We start from the raw sequence: 16859 nt of genomic DNA on the forward strand, positions 1-16859 counted from the left end.
CTTAGAATAACTTTGCTTAATTACTCTAGATATAAACTGATCTGGAGAGTTGCTTTAGCAGACTTTTAAGATTCTGTATCTTACCAGCAATAACATTCCAGAAATCCAAGAAGTCTTTCTATCTTGAATTGCCTACCTTGCAGGACTTGACAATAAGTGTAGAGCTCCAGTTTCATGTTTTGAGATGGAAGTGAGTGATTCTAAAATGAAATACATTACATATTATCCAGATGTATGTCATTGTGACAGATAAGAGTGCAGTGGCTTATATGGGTAGAACCCTGGGTAGGAGGTTGGAAGCCTGCGTTAGAGACCCTAGTGCTGCTGCATGGCAGGGCGAGTTCCCATTATTTGCTCCAGCTTCTTGATGGGGACATGAAAGGAGACCCCATGGACCTGCCTTGGGCAACAGTGATGTTACCGGCATATCCGTTCAACTTGGAAGCACCTTAAACAGCGCATCCAACACAAATGGGACAGGATTGTGACACAAATTTTCCCCCTTTTTATAGATGCATGCTGTGTCATAGCATATGTGCAAAAAGGGTAGAGCTTGAATTATAATACATGTGATGTTAATTTTGCCATTTCTCACCCCCTTGTGGACACCTCTGATTCTAGGTGAGATAAAATTTGTGTCATGAGTCAAAGGTGTTATAAATAAGAACTAATGAATATAACCAACTCATGTATAATCCTGAATAAATGTATAGTTTTTTCCCCATTCAAATGTTTGTTAATGAAGAGTAAATTATGGGTTTTTGAAAGTTTGGGGAAAGGGTGGAGAAAGTTTGGAGAAACATTCTCATGGGAGATTTACCTAAATATGCCAATAGCTTGAGAGATTTTGAAAGTTAGAAAATAGAATAGCCAACATTTGTTATGTTGTCACATAAATCTATGGGACATAAATGAATATTGTATACAATTCTGTTTGCTTCATTTAAAATAGGATACAACAGAGCTGGAAAAAGTGTAGAAGGCGGCAACCAAAATATTCAGTAAAAATTAATTTCTTTCTTATAAAAAAAAAGGTAACTGAAAGAAGACATTTTAAAAAAATTATGAATTCATAATCCACTTCAAAAGACTCTAAAAGCTTTAGAGATGCAACAGCTGGATCTAATGCAACAATAAATAACACAATAATAGGGCACAGCGTTAATAATAATTCTATATACATTACCAAGAAGGATCATACATGACTTGCTGTAAAAAGAATGGTTAGAGAAAAGTTTACTAATTTTCTCAAAACACAAATGAACCACATTGGAAACAGATTCAGAATAGTCAAAAGAAAAGTCCTTATTCACACAGCGCATAATCTGGCCCCGGGACATTATTACCATTTGAGATGGTGATGGCCACCAACCAGATGGCTTTAATGAGGACTGGATAAATAAACAGAATGCAGGAAGTCCTCGACCTATGACCACAATTGAGCCCAACATTTCTTATGCTAGGTGAGTTTTGCCCCACGTAAAGATCTTTCTTGCCACAGGTGTCACATGAATCACTGCAGCTGATAAATTAATAACCTGGCTGTTAAGTGAATCTGACTTCCCCATTGGCTTTGCTTGTGCGAAGGTTGCAAAAAGTGATCACATGACCTATAGCAACGGTCATAACTATGAGCCGGTTGCCAAGCATCTGCATTTTGATCACATGATCATGGGGATGCTTCAGAGGTTGTAATTGAAAAACAGCCTGGAATCACGTTTTTTCAGTGCCATTGTAACTTTGAATGGACACTAAATGCACTGTTTTAAGTTGAGGACTACTTCTGCAGGTTTATCAAGGGCTAGCATATACTTGTAATTTGGAGGCACTATGTTCCCATATATCAGTTGCAAGAGAATAAAAATAGAAGAGGGTTTTATTACCATCTCCTGCTTGTGGTTATCAAGTCAAGACTTAACTTACTCCAGCATCTTTCTTACAGATGTTTTAAATCTGTAAGAAAGATGCTGGAGTAAGTTAAGTCTTGACTTGATATGAGAAGCCCATTATTAAGATCTAATGACAATTTTTGAAATAATCTTCACTCATTTTTTTTCATTTTGGTTGATTGATTAGAGTTTAATCATATTTTTACTGAATCTAATTATTCCTGTATTAATCCTTGTTGTGTGACCTTTCCCATTTTGCTCTTACCAGGAATAAGCTCAATAAGCTCAAACTGGTGGCAGCTTCTGTGGTATTCCTCAGAAAATAAGACTTATTATAACTCCTAGAATTTATTTTAATGAAAAACAGGGAAGAAACTCAATTAATCAATATCTTCTTTCTATAGGACAAATAACAGCTTGAAAACAAGGCAGATATTTTATTTTATTTTATTTGCATTTATATCCCGCCCTTCTCCGAAGACTCAGGGCGGCTTACACTAAGACAAGCAATAGTCTTCATCCATTTGTATATTATATACAAAGTCAACTTATTGCCCCCAACAATCTGGGTCCTCGTTTTACCTACCTTAGAAAGGATGGAAGGCTGAGTCAACCTTGGGCCTGGTGGGACTTGAACCTGCAGTAATTGCAAGCAGCTGCTGTTAATAACAGACTGTCTTAGCAGTCTGCGCCACTCAAGGACCCTTGGATATGGATTTCAAACAGCACAAAGGAATGAATTAAAACACACTTATTGCTTAAATTCCTTTCACCAAGATTTAGGACCATGCAATGCTTTCTTTTAATTATGATTTGTGGAAAAAATCTCAATGACTGAGTTCACAAATCACACTTCTCAGAAACCATGGTTTACACAAGTTTCAAAGAATGTACTATCCCCAAATCAAAGGGATTGCCTTTGGCATGAGACAATCCAAATTGTAGCCTAGTACAAACCAATGTTATTTGTTCTTCTATTCACATTAAGCCCAATGGGTGACACAGGGATCACTTCTATACTTTTCTAGCTGTACTGTTTTACCGAATTGCAATGGCAGGTGAACTGATTTCCTGGTACAAAACCCAACAGTGAATCAGAAAATTGGTTTACTTTATTGTAGAATTATATTGCATATTTTCAAAAGTGTGGATTGCACCCAGAGCATATGCACTATATTTTCACTACCAGCAAATTGCAATTTAAAAAGGCAGAATAGGGGTTTTTTTTAAAAAAAATATCCTTCTTGTTTTTGCACTTAACTGAATTAGTAATTTCTATAGATTTTATTGGGGATGGGGAAGGGGGGTGACAGAGGGAAAACATTAGATGAAGGCATGTATCTAGGAAACATACATATGTTTACAATTACATGTAAAATGTGGCAAATAATATTAGAACTGAACTCAGCCAATTAAAAAATATTAATAGAATAAAATACTTTTGTAAAAAATCCAAGTTCATTGACATCATTCCCATTTGTATAATCAGGATTAATTTAGATTTCCTGACAATCAAAAGAAATGGAAACACAGCCCATTTTTTCCCCTCGACCTTTTCTTCTCAGAAAATCAGGCTGGGATCAAATCACATTAACTAAACAGATGGTTAGAAAGCTAGTGAGAAAAAGTTTATCATTTTGTCTTTTCTTTTTCTTAAAAAAAGGTAATAATTCCAGATAGCATTCTTTATGTACATAAAAAGTAATGATGGGTAGGGGAATGAATTTTAACTCATAGTAGCTTTTTCTTGAAATTATATCCTTTTAAAATCACTGGAGGTGGACAAAAAGTGAAAAGGAGAACATTTATGATAGATGATAGCAAGAAAAGATTATCTCTCAAAGAGTAATACATTTAACATATAAAATAACCCCATGTCTGCTACTTCTGCTTTCCAATTAAAAGGAGTACTGAAAACAAGGCTTGGATGAATCTCTGGTATAAAGACTCTAGAATTCTCTGTCCATCCCCCAAATTGTTCTCCACTGGTCTGGAAAAAAAGTATAGTCCCATCAATCTAGAAGCAGTCAAGATGTAAATTAACCTATGGGCTATAGTGATACACACAGAAAACAAATAGATGATACTTTAATACACTATTTCATCTGAAAAGTCATATAACTCCTTCTGTCAATCTATACACATGGAGAGAGAGAGAGAGAGAGAGGGAGAGGGAGAGAGAGGGTGAGAGAGGAAGAGAGAGAGAGAGATTTTGCTATAAGTATAGTAAAATACTTATAGCAGGAAGCTGTAAGTATAAGCTTGATATACTTATATCACCAAGCTGCAGGAAGGATGAGTTGCAATGTCTGATGGGTGACTTCTCTTTAACTCCTATCAAGATGTCTAAGCTTGAAGTCAATCTGTTCAGTCAATAGTTGGTAATGACATACTCATCATTAGCATACTGGTTAATCCAGCATTATCTCTTTGGCACAATGCTGGCCGATCAATTTTGTTTGCTCCGTCAATCTCATTTTCTAAGTTTGCAGAACACATTAAGCTTAGGAACAAACCCCCTGCTTGGCTTGGACATGCTAAGCTAATAAAATAGCTAGCTTGTAATTCAACGTGCCATGCAAATATTAGCCATGTACTAATGAGTTGCCCAATAATCCCTGAATTTCCTTATGACAGAAAAGAATTAAGAAAAGTCATGAGTGCTTGCTTGTTCAGATCTTCCCACATAACTTAATCCAAGCTCCATTTCATTTTCTAGGGGAGCCCTCCCATGTCATTTCAGATACCCTGTGGTTTCAGCTGCGAATATACTATTTAGCCTCAAATCCCATCACATTTCCAACATTTTTTTTAATTTTTCCAGAAACAAAAAGTGTGGGGAAGTGAAGGGGAGAAATCTGTAGTTGTCTTTCATCCTCCTTAACTCTAAAAGGCATCCTTTTGTCCCCAATTCTATGAAGATTTGAGGGATTGCTGGACAAAAGGATTTTAAAAGAGTTGAGAAAGAGCCTGTATACCCAGTTACTCAGCCCAAACTAATAAGACATATTTCAGTACAACGCGTTTGGAAGCTTTTTCTAAGACAGCGTTTCTCCACCATGGCAGGTTTGAAAATATGTGGACCAACTCCCAGAATTCTCCAGCCAGCATGCTGGTTGGGGAAATTCTGGGAGTCCAAGTTCCACACTTTGCCAAGGTTGAGAAGCACTGAACTAATGCTTTGATTTATTTTTAATTTAAAGTTTTCAGTCTAAAATAAATCTTTAGCAACTTGAAAAAAAGAAAAAACCAAGCAAAAGCTCAAAGTTCAGGCCTCAAAGTTCTTTTAAAAACATAAAAACTTGTGCGAGACAGGGAAACCCTCTTCTCCCGGCGTTTAGGGGGAAGCCCAAAACATGCGAAGCGAGAACCGCTGTAGAAGGCACGTGCAAAGGGCGGGGAACCCAGGCTGCCGCCGCTGCGCCGCCGCCTTTTTTTTTTTTTTTTTTTGCTACGCGAGAAAGAGATCAGTGGCGTGGAGGGAATCTGATTGCTCGTGAGCTAACGCAGGGGTGTCTCGTTTATAGGCAGGCGGGGGAATCATCTGACATCCACGTCAAAGCGGAGCACTCGTGTGTGGATTCCCGTACAGCCTCCATTCACGGCTTGGAGAGTTGTGGATTCCAAGCGTAGCTCACTCTAGCGAGCGAGCATGAAATCTCTCCCTCTCGAGCGTGATCAAACGGAGCTACTCCATCGGGGGACGCCACTATGACTTCCACCACCACGCAATTTCCACTATCAATAATTTAACCGGCATTTGCGGCGCAAGCGGAACCAGGGGGGCGGGCGGGGGAGGAAAGGGATGAGGACGCCTCGCGAAAGAGGTTTGGGCAAGAAGGTGGGGAGTTTTGATTTGAAACCCATTCTTTGGCGTTTTAAATGCTATTTTTCATTTCCAACCAACTCCACCACCCAAGCCGGAGGTTGCCATCCAGGCATCTCCCATGCCAGCTCTCGGCGGTGTCTTGCGAGGCTAGGCGCCTAAAAGAGGGGAAAGAGCGAGCGAGCGAGCGCAAGGTGAGTTTGGGGTTGATTCTCTCGACTGTTTTGTTATGTCTGCGAGAAAATCCGCCGACTGGCGGGGACTGTGCACGTTTGCCCGCTGCGTGTTCTCTTCGAAAGTGACTCGTAACGTTATCCGGACCCTTCATTAATAAATCATGCTTGTTATTATCTTGATTGCATTCTTAATAGGCAGACTATGAAGAGGTCAGTCAGAGAGCTATATTTAAATGGATCTGGTTTGTTTAATGTACTAACAAGTAGAAAACTAATCTGCTCCGGCTTTAAGAGATTGCTAGCGTTTCAAGTCGCCACCAAACTCCCCCCCCCCGCCACACTCCCGGTCCGGGATCCAGAGTCCGCAATTTAGAAAACCGCGAGCAAAAAAGGAAAAAAAAAACTTTTTGGGGGCTTCCTTGTTTTCCCTGCTCCGATTTAACCGCTGGGACCCAACCTGTTCCGCGCCAACGACGCTTTCTCCCCGCCTTTGGTTACCCCGGCAGGACTTGCACTAGATCTCGTTGCCTTCTTCTCAGGCTGAAATTTGGGGGAGACGGGAGGAGTGGGGGGCGAGAACGCAAACAGAACTTGGTGCGGGTGTCCTTCTGCCTCCCCACCCACCACGCTCCCCGCGGTAAATTTAATTTCTTGCTTCCTGATCGTAGAGAAAGGGGCACCGAGGATGGAGGAAAGTGGATTCGGACGCAAGTCTTTGGGAGGCCTCCCTTGGGAGAGGTTGGGCCGATCTAGGCAGGGAGCGAACGAGAAACCCAAGTTTCCAAGAAGCTTGGAAAGAGGTTTCTGCAAACGCCGGAGTTTTCCGTGCAGTTGCGGCGGGCTGGATGGGGGGTGAGGGTGGGCAGGGAGCGGGCGGAGCAGGCAATGCGGTTCCTTTAAACCGGGGCGACCCGGTGCTGGTGCCCGTTTGGAAGCCGCTTGACCAATAGCAACCCAAATGGAGATCTAAATAATTCCTGAGTGAGAGGAAGCCAAACGCGAGGAGGGAGGGAGGGAGAAGGAGGGGGCGGTGGTGTGGGGGCACAGCCAGGCTCCTACGACAGCCGGCGGGGGGGAGAGGGAGAGAGAGAGAGAGAGAGAAAGGAAGGGAGAGAAAGAGATCAGAGGCTCCCAACAACTCCGTTGCCTCCCACCCTTCATAAAGCTTTGATGAGACATTTGAGCCGCTTGCCTCCTCCGGTGTTCCTGGAGCTGCAGGAGGCGGCTGGGACTGGACGGCTGGGAGACGATGTGACTCTCCGGAGGGGACCCCAAGCAGGCTTTGTGTGGACGGCAAGGTAGGGGGCAAGGGAGAGGCGAGGCGCGAAGAAGTTGACTCGAACAGCCCTGTCGCAGTCTCCCGGGGAGCCAGCCCAGCAGCCCTGGGACTGCGAGCCAGAGAGGCCCAAGGAGTTGTGGGGCGGGGGGGGCAAAGAGGAGACAGGCAGGCCACGCTGGGAAGAAAGAACTTCTCGGTCGGTGCAGGCTGAGCCCCAGCAGAGCGGTTAGCCCCGCGATTCGGTTGGCCCAGGTTGCCCAAGAGCGCGGGACGATCCCCTCCCGGCAGCTGGATCAGGACCCTGGCGTGAGGAAGCCTTCCCGACAAGGAACGCTCCTTGAGTTCGGGGAGCTGCGCTTTCCAGGTAAAGGGCGCCTGGAGCGGACAGAAAGGGAAGCCCCCGGCCCCCGCCCCGCTCTCCGGAGGCGGACGGCAGGGTGGGTGGGCGAGCGACTCGGCCGCCGCCTTTTTTTTTTTTCTCCCTACCCCGCCAGACACTCGTGTCTGGGCACCAGGCACCTGCTCGGCTCGTGCCTTGGCAAGCGCCCCTGCGCTTGGCAGCTTCGCCTCTCTCCCTCATTCACTCTGCCGCCTTTGCCCAGCCTGTTGTGCTAGCTCTCTCTCACCCTCTTGCTTCGCTCGTCCTCTTCAACTTTCTCAGCCGGACCTCTCGCTTCTTTCCCGCGCGCTTTTTTTTCCCCCGGCGCCCACAGAGGCGGCGTCCCCTTTAAGCCTGGATGCCGGGCAAAGTAAGGGGTTGTTGTGAGGTGGGGGGCGGGAGGACCTTGTCAGAGGAAGGCTCTCTTGGCGAGGAGAGAAGCGCACGGGAGTTGTGGGAAGAACTATCGGGAAGCGGGTTCGTGGGTGGCTGGCGACTACCTGGCTGAGCTTTCCCGCTCTGGCTTGGGAGTGGCCGCGAGCGGGCGGTTTCGGGGCTCGACGGTCCTGGCGCTACGTAGTTGGTGCGGCCCAGGAGAGACTCAGCGCCCCAGCCTGCGAATTCCGCCGCCTGGCCAGACCTCACGCGCCGGATCGGTAGCCGGAGTTTTTGGTGATGCGACTTTGTTTTCGGTGGGAAAGGAGGCCCTCTGCTGGCCCAGAGTGGAGGCGCAAGGAAGCCCCTTCTGCCCAGCGTTTGAGGAAAGTAACTCCCTTGTGCCCCCGACCCTGTTTGCTTTCAGAGATTAAACCGGCTTCAGATCCCGAATAGACGTCCCAACTTCGTTTTGGTATGATCTGTTGGATTTTACGTTCATTGAAAGAGGATTTCTGGGTTGTGAAATAACAGTCCATACTTTAAGGTGACTTCCACACACACCCAAAAAAACCCAAAACCCCATACACATCAGCGCCAGGTGAAACAAAGCAAGCAGGCTCTTATTCGAGACTATCCCCCCCCCAAAGGAATTAGACAATCCCTTTACATTAGTAGAAGACCTCTCCAATTAAACCTCTTAGGGGCTGGAATGCATGTTAACCAATAATGTGTTTAGCATAGATTGAATAGAAATTGGGCTTAAAATGAGCAAGAAGTGTTCAGATGTTTGGGACGCTCAATCGTCACCCAAGGGCGGACCCATGATAAATTAGAGTGGGAAGCTGTGCTGATGAAGCCTTAGGGGTACTGTGGTCCTGAACCACAAACCATTCTTACCCTGGAGCCTTTGGTATGTTTGGGTAAGAAATCCTGCCATTCCCAACTAACAAGGCCAATTGGAGAGTGTTGTGGAGCAAGTCTGCTTGTATATTTTCAATCTATGGTGACAGATTTTCCTTGTGATATTTGGGGAAGAAGAGCAGACTTACTCTGCTAAACTTTTTAAAAGTTATATTTGATTTATAACTACTTAAGGGAACCTCCATGCTTAGAAGCAATATATCTTTGAGCACCAGCTGTTTGCAAAGATACCTGGGAAGTCTGCCACCAATTGTGACTTGCTTCTGAACTTCCAAAGACTTTCGGTAGGTTGGGCACTTTTTGGTGGCACAAAACTCTGTAGATTTTAATCAACTGGAGTAAGATACGTTGTGTATTTAAATTGAATGGGAGTTGTTGAACTTTGCTTGAAAACAAAGCCTCATCCAGAGGTGATTTATCTTTTCTTCAGAGCTGGCTATGGGACTTCAGATGCCTTCCAACATGGATTCAGAACCTGAAGTATTCACATATAGCACAAACACAGCAACCATAAAAAAAATTTCTTTCATTTTTCTCTGTGTGTGTAGTGTTTTTTTTTAATGGACTTGGACAATGTGAAATCCTTATGGAGTGAGAAGAGGATTTTTTAGTAGCAGCAATAGGCATGGCTAACCACATAGGTATGATACACTGCCAAAGGTTATAAATGGAATGTAATAGGAAACAATTTTTTTGGCTACAGTGTAGAATTATGCATCAACTCTACCCAGTGAGGCTCAGTAAGTAAATGGAAAGATACACTTGTTGTAACCTTTCCTGGAATTTCAGGCACGCCAGTTACCATAGCTGAAATTCCAGGGCCATAAAGTTATTTGTCATTTTTGTCCACTTTGCTAGATGGAAGAGTATGTGAAAATGCTTTCAGCAAATTATTAAGTGCTTATGGAGGGTGTGATGATAAAAACATCCACTGCCTTATCTTTGACATTGTTTGGTTGTTTACTGCTTCCACTCAAGATAAGAGGAAATATTCATTGTGTTTTATCAGATAATCCTCTTCAAGTACAGGGGTTTCCTCAGTGGTCTCTATAAATCTTCAACAGTCCTTTCTCTTTTTCATTGTGCATGAAAAAGAGAAGATGTTAGAAAAGTCTCTATTTGCTATGGGAAAGCAGAACTTCAAAACACAGTGTGGAGTCCTTTCAATTCTTTTTTGGATGTGTGCATCTGATTCATTTTATTTGTGGGTTCCTACTAATGGGCACTTACTATCATGTTAGATCTGCATTCCTTTTTCCCATAATATACTTTTAATCCCATTGGAGGATTGTGCCATTCTAGCTACTTAAGAATCAGGTTGTTCAACTAGGCTATCCTGAAAGCATAATATACAAACATCCATTGGCTGAAGTTAAGTTTTCTCATCTAGAGTCAAATTGCTTCTTGCATAACCAATTTCTTAATCACAGCCATGTGCTTCTTGTACCTGGTTACTAAAGCACTCTGTGTAAAAGTGGATGGTGATATTTGTAAATGCAGCCTAGATTCATGTTTGTTTGATTAAGGGCTGGTAGCAATGAATCCTCAGATTCTGACTGCTTACTGCTTTGTAACTAAGGAAGCATAAGCAAGATGCTACAGAAAAAAAAAACCCATTGAACTGTGGTCTCAGTAAAATCTGCAAAATGCAGTTATGTGGTATCAGTTCAGAATATTTTTTGGGGGGTTGGAATAGGGGCAAAACATGTATGACCCTCTGCACTTACAGTAGGTGAACTTCAAATATACTACAGGTAGTCCTTAACTTAACTTACAACAGTTTGTTTAATGATCATTCAAAGTTACAGTAGCACCGAAAAAAAAGTGGCTTATGACCGTTTGCCATGCTTATGACCGTAGCAGCATCCCCAGGGTCATGTGATCAAAATTCAGACGCTTGGCAACTAAATTATATTTATGATGCTTGCAGTATCATCTGATCCCCTTTTGTGATCTTCTGGTAAGCAAAGTCAATGGGGAAGCCAGATTAATTTATCATCCGTGTTACTAGCTTAATAACTGCAGTGCTTCACTTAACAACTGTGGCAATCTACAGGGTTGTAAATTAGGGCAACTGTCTTGCTTAGTAACAGAAATTTTGGGCTCCATCGTGGTCCTAAGTTGAGGACTACAGACAGTCCTTGACTTACAACAGTTCGTTTAGTGACCGTTCAAAGTTACAATGGCACTGAAACCTTAGGACCATTTTTCACACTTATGACGGTTGCAGCATCCCCATGATCATGTGATTTACATTCGAATGCTTGACAACTGGTTCATAGTTATGACCGTTGCAGTGTCCTGGGGTCATGTGACTCTCTTTTGCAACCTTCTGACAAGCAGAGTCCATGGGGGAATCCAGATTCACTTAATAACCATGTTACTAACTAAACAACTTCAGTAAGTCTCTTAACAAATATGACAAGAAAAGTGGTAAAACAGGGCAAAAATTCGCTCAACAAATTTTTCACTTAGCAACATACATTTTGGGCTCAACTGTGGTCATAAATTGAGGACTACCTGTACCTGTACTTTAGGTATGACCAAAATAAATAATGTTTTAAGAATGTGTGTATTATTTTAAACTTATAGCTTTTTCTTGCTTTGTGAATACAGTCTTTTTTCTAATTATGATGGTGTAAGACATAGAGTTATAGGACAATCATATATTGGCTGTATCTCAAAATGTTTACAACTGCAGTGTAAGATTCCTTGGCATTGTTTTCCTCATCTGCCAGTGTTTCAGTAGAGGCTTGTAAGTCTGGTTTGCTTAGCTTTTGTTAAATTAATGGTTGACATTGAACTTTAACAAGTTGGTAATACTAATGCTAAAGACTTTGATTCAGAAGTCTCATGTTACATGGAGATTACTTCTCCAGTAGTAAGATGCCTTAGGACTATCATTGTAGATATTGTTCATAATAGGTTCTTTTGAACTTCGATCAAAGCCATTGGATCTTACTTCCAAGTAGATTTATTTTGGAATCTGGTATAAACAACCTAGATGCAGAGCTTTCGAAAACATTACTTAGTGATTGTTTCTGGATGTCCAAATTACGAATGAAATGTTTGGCAGCTTTGTTGTACACTATTGATTGCTCTATTTCTTCAATTTTTTATAAGATTTTATAAGAGCAATGTGTTACAACCATGTATATTCTTTTTTCCCAGAATTGCCATTAGCATCTTGCCTTGAACATTAACAGGTTTTTTTCCGAAAGTCTTTTTAAAATTTTGTTTGATATACATTTTTTTTGAGGTTATTGCCATTTTGGGATCGATAACTATTACTTATTTATACTTCTAGTAACTGAGTTTTAATGTATGCAGAGAAGCTATCCTAATAGATAGCAAGTAGCAAGTACCTGTGTTATCTTTAATTTATGGGTTGATAAAAATATTTAGAAATTGAACTGGTGTGATATTTATAAATCCATGCATACATCAAGACAAAGGCTCAGGTATATGGCCTGACTAGAAAAAAAGAAGAATACAAAGCATCCCTACAAATGAAAGTTATTCAGATAAGTCACCCAACGAAGTGAGCTCATTGAGTTACTGTATAGAAGCATCATTGAGAACCTTTCAATGCATTCTGTCTGTAAATTCAAGGCAGCAAAGATTTGCCTTAAGCTCTTTTGCTATGATAATTATACCAAAGTTTTTTTAAAAAGCCAAATTGAAAAAGGTAGGGACGACCTATATGAATCTGAAATATTGTTTATTTTTAATGTGATGTTTGTTTTTAAGCATAGTTCATTTCATTCAAAAAATGATTATCTTTCCAGACTTCAAGTGCTAAGGGTGATAATATATTTACTGTACCTTAGATGTGATGTTGATTTCCACTTTTTTTTTAGAATAAGATGTTTGATTGGCAGTTTTACCAATTCAATTTTAAATTCATATTTTTGTTGCTATTAGGTTTGCAATTGAATAATTCTGCTTAGCTTTGACAAAAAAGAGACTGTTAAAAGGTTACTAGTGCCTTAGTTTATTCCAATTCTGATATACAATGTCATACAATGTATAGATGTATATAGAAAATATATATGTACCATTCAATCCTACACACATTGTATATACTTGACATATGCTAAATAAGCAAATAAATTGTATATACTGTATATAGTGTGTGTATATCTCCAGAATCACTTCTTTATGGGATGGGCAGCTATATAAATTGGATGAATGAATGAATGAATGAATGAATCTTTTACTACTATAAAATTCAGTCTATTCCAAATCTCATATGTATGCAATATGATAAAAGGAATGACAAAGGGATAATTGAAAAGATACTACTGTAGATGATATCAATTTGGCACCAGCAATCCTTACTATGTAATGGTATGTAATGTAATGTAAATATTACATTGTGCCTTAGCTGCTTTATACCTCCTTTAGCTGTCATACAATTTGAACAACAGATCTTGTTTAGTCTTCTAAAAGTCCTGGTTTCTAACCACTCCTGCAAAATTGGATAGGGGGGTGTCTTCCTCAGTTGGACTACAATTGAAGTTTTATTCCAAAGGTCTGCCCTGTAGTTGCTCCTTCCTTGGAGTGACTGCCTGTCACACCATAATTTCCAAATCAGTTTCAATTATTTTTCTAACTCAAGGGAAAGCTTACTATTCCTCTGAGGTGCTGTGAAAAGAAAGCTTTGTAGGCTTCTTACTGTACAGGCATTTGTTAATTTTTTTAAAAAATAATCAATCTTTTTGCATACATTCCATTCTGATTCACGAAAAGGAATGCTTTACAAGCCATCAAGCAATGCACACAAATATCTGCAGCAGACACAGAAGAAGTGAGAAGAGAGAAAGTTGGTTTCTCTTTCTTCGAAGGAATCTGCTAATTCATAAAATGCTGGGAATTCTTGAAGATATATTAAACTCACCGATTTGCAAGTCTGAAGCAAAAATGATGTGCTCTCACAGGCTGGCATAGGTTAAACAATGTTGGTCTGAAGGTGCCTTCTGTATGTTCCAGAGTTTACAGAGCATATGGATGAAAATATGGTGGAGAAAATGTGTGATGCCTTTAAACCAGAGGTCTCCAACCTTGGTCCCTTTAAGACTTGTGGACTTCAACTCCCAGAGTCCCTCAGCCAGCAAAGCTGGCTGAGGAACTCTGGGAGTTGAAGTCCACAAGTCTTAAAAGGACCAAGGTTGGAGACCCCTGATCTACAACAACCAAGGAAAGAACTTATATTCTGGAGAAAAGTCTAGAAGCATCTGGCTCTTGGAGTGTTCTTTGATTCGTTGTTGCACTCCAGACTTTGAGCCATATTGATGGCCAGGAGACCAATTTTCATCCATTCCCTTATCCAACAAATGAGGTCTGTCAATCCAGTTGTCACAATTTGTTTTGGTTTTTTTTCCTCTTACATAGATCTTACTTGTTATATTTGGTACAAGGAAAATAGAAAATATTGGTATGTGATGTTATGCCTTAGAAAAAGCATTAAAGATACTTTAAGTTTGAGATGATAAAATTAATGTGTAAGAAATATGCATTCAGGATTTTCACCATTGTTTCCATTTATAAAACACTGGTCATAGGCATTATAACATATTAGTTACATACTATAGTAGTACCATACTTAGAAACCTATTCTACTTCAGAACAGAGAAAAAGCACGTGACAGTAACTGAGTGTATTTACTATTGTACCTGTTATGTGTCTACAGTATATCTGTGTATGACAGAAAAAAGAGAGGAAGCAGCCATATTATGGATCTCTCTACATTATCTATATATTCTGATTTAAATGATCAAGGATGAAGTCATAGAGAGGAGCTCATTCCTAACTATGTGACATGAATAATCCTGAATTACTCTTTATCTATCTTATCCTGCCATATGTTAGCTGTGAATTGTGTTTCAGGAATTTTTGTAAATCCAGTGCAGGGAGGTAACGATTTGTACCCTTTCTCCACATTTGGCAAACCAATTATGAAAACTGATTTCATCAGTCATAAAACAATTATATTGACCCCCCACAAAGGAATCCTTGAAAGATGTATAGAAGATTGGTCCACAAGTACTAATTCTCATCTATTCCTATTGACTGTTGCTGAGACAACTGTTATCAGTATGTTGAAGGATGTCCAGTCACTTACTCATCCTCATGAGTATGAAGGATGGAATTTCAGTGCTTGGAATGTAATAACAGCTTTATCTATATAAACATAATTCTCTCACTTATCCTGGCACACAGAGACTTTCTGTTTCAATGAGAATAACTTCCAAGGTAGATTTGGGCAGAGAATAGTGGATTACCCAGTGAACTTTGTAGTGGAATGGGAATTTTAAGGATTGCCATTCCACTTCTGTAATTATTCTATATGAAATACAGTTTTGTCATGTACCTCCGAAAAAATATACTTGTTTAAGAGCGCCCCCCCATTGTCCAAAAAATATCAAAATGTACAGAACACCTATTTTGTTTTGTATTTGCCCACGTCCTTTGCGCTAAACCTACCTTCCTCTTACATTATAGCTGTTCCTGATAAGAAAGATTAGAGGGCTAATCCAGAAAACGGGGGGAAAAAATACAATTCTCTCCAGCGTTCTGTTTTACTCAGGATTGCAGATAAAACCCACTACTTAACTTCCAATATGAGGCAATTGAAAAAGAGCTGTTCACTATTGTTTATTTAATGAAAAGAGATAAAAAGAAAGACCTTTCTTTGAAACTCAACAACATGGAACAATTTTCCCTCTGTAGTACTGCCACTTAGTGTTCAACTTCACTGAATCACAGCTGGAAAGCCCATTTTAAAAAATTGCACTCGCTGTTAGAGCCCTATTTTTCTTGTTAACCAGGAGGATGTCATCATTCAGAAGCTGTAAATTGTGGATGGCATAACAAGTCAAAAGATTTAAACATTTTATTCTATACTGGATTACTTAATAGAAGACAAAAGCTGGGGGCAATGGGATGAGTCCAATTGTTGTATATATTTAATGTTGTAAACGTTAAATGTATGTTTAATGGTAGTTTGATATGATGATTTTTTTTTTGAAAAAAAATCTGAAAATGAGATCATTTACAACTTTAGGAGTGACCTAATTTAATAACCAGTGTTTTGGATTTAAGATTACAATACTATACTCGTCCTTTACAAAAGGAAGACTCAGAAAAAACAGTTGTGTTTTATGTTTACCTAGGGGCTGGCATGCTAAGATCATGTTGTAGGTCTTTCTTGTTCTGCTCATTTATATCTGCTATAAAAACCAGTATCTTACATAGAAAAAAATGAAATGTTTCAGTAGTTGAAAATGGAGTAATTGCTGATGATTGTTTCCCATAACTATACATACAGTTAGCTCCATGATTAGAAGCAACCTTTTGCTTCAGTGCCAGGAACTAAAATTAAAGGAAGGAAACTCTAGAACAATTATTATTATTCGGTCAAGCTCCTTTCTTGGGACCGGAGCTGAACCAGATGTTATTAGAACAGAAAGTAAAAACTATCTTTAGTAATTGTAAAGCCAATTGTTGTTTAAAGTGAATGCCTCTTTAATATCTACAGATGTTGTTTCTATCCTTTGATTTATGGTTGCATTGAAAATGTGCTTTGTGTACTATGCAGTAGGATGATTGCTATTTAAGCGGATATATCCTTTTTAATAGGTTAATTACTAACCTGCATTGACTTGTCTTCCGTATAACTGTTACGAGCACTCAGCCCAGTTCCCCACTGCAGAGCTATCGTTTAATGGAACAACTTTCATTGCTAAGAGAGGTTTAAATGCTGGCACGCTCAGCCTTTCTCAAGACTGAACTCTTTCTTGGAGTGTTTTGTTCTGAATAACTGAGCTCTGGCTTAGGAAGAACAAATTCTCTTTGTATGTCCCTGAGACAAGGGGTACTGAAATAATATGCCCTTTGCATTTTGCCCTTGGGACAAACTATACAATACTCACTAAGGCAGTAAGGCAATGTGGTATGCCAGTTTTAGTAGTATTATTTTTTATGAAAGGTAGCTTTCAAATGGTGGAAC

At 40.3% G+C, this 16859-nt stretch overlaps 1 protein-coding gene and 1 long non-coding RNA gene across 6 annotated transcripts in view; one reads left to right on the plus strand and one right to left on the minus strand.

Annotated features, from left to right (window-relative positions):
- Positions 1-8176, minus strand: part of LOC131186977 (uncharacterized) — a 28647-nt gene extending 20471 nt beyond the window's left edge. The window contains exons 1-2 of one of the 2 annotated variants that reach the window (XR_009152465.1): positions 7797-8176; positions 137-200 (exon numbers count right to left, since the gene is read on the minus strand). This is a non-coding gene — a long non-coding RNA (uncharacterized LOC131186977). The remainder of the gene's footprint in view (positions 1-136; positions 201-7796) is intronic. The other variant, XR_009152464.1, reaches the window with a different exon arrangement.
- BDNF (brain derived neurotrophic factor) overlaps positions 4891-16859 on the plus strand; it is a 54555-nt gene continuing 42586 nt past the window's right edge. The window contains exon 1 of one of the 4 annotated variants that reach the window (XM_058160960.1): positions 4891-5909. In XM_058160960.1, the coding sequence (XP_058016943.1) occupies positions 5772-5909 (138 nt within the window). In that variant the 5' untranslated portion in view covers positions 4891-5771. Of the gene's footprint in view, positions 5910-6959; positions 7190-7214; positions 7535-8316; positions 8400-16859 lie in introns of those variants that run through there. The other 3 variants (XM_058160969.1, XM_058160996.1, XM_058160989.1) reach the window with 3 other exon arrangements.

Source organism: Ahaetulla prasina, chromosome 1 (genome assembly GCF_028640845.1).
Source record: "Ahaetulla prasina isolate Xishuangbanna chromosome 1, ASM2864084v1, whole genome shotgun sequence".
NCBI lineage: Eukaryota > Metazoa > Chordata > Lepidosauria > Squamata > Colubridae > Ahaetulla > Ahaetulla prasina.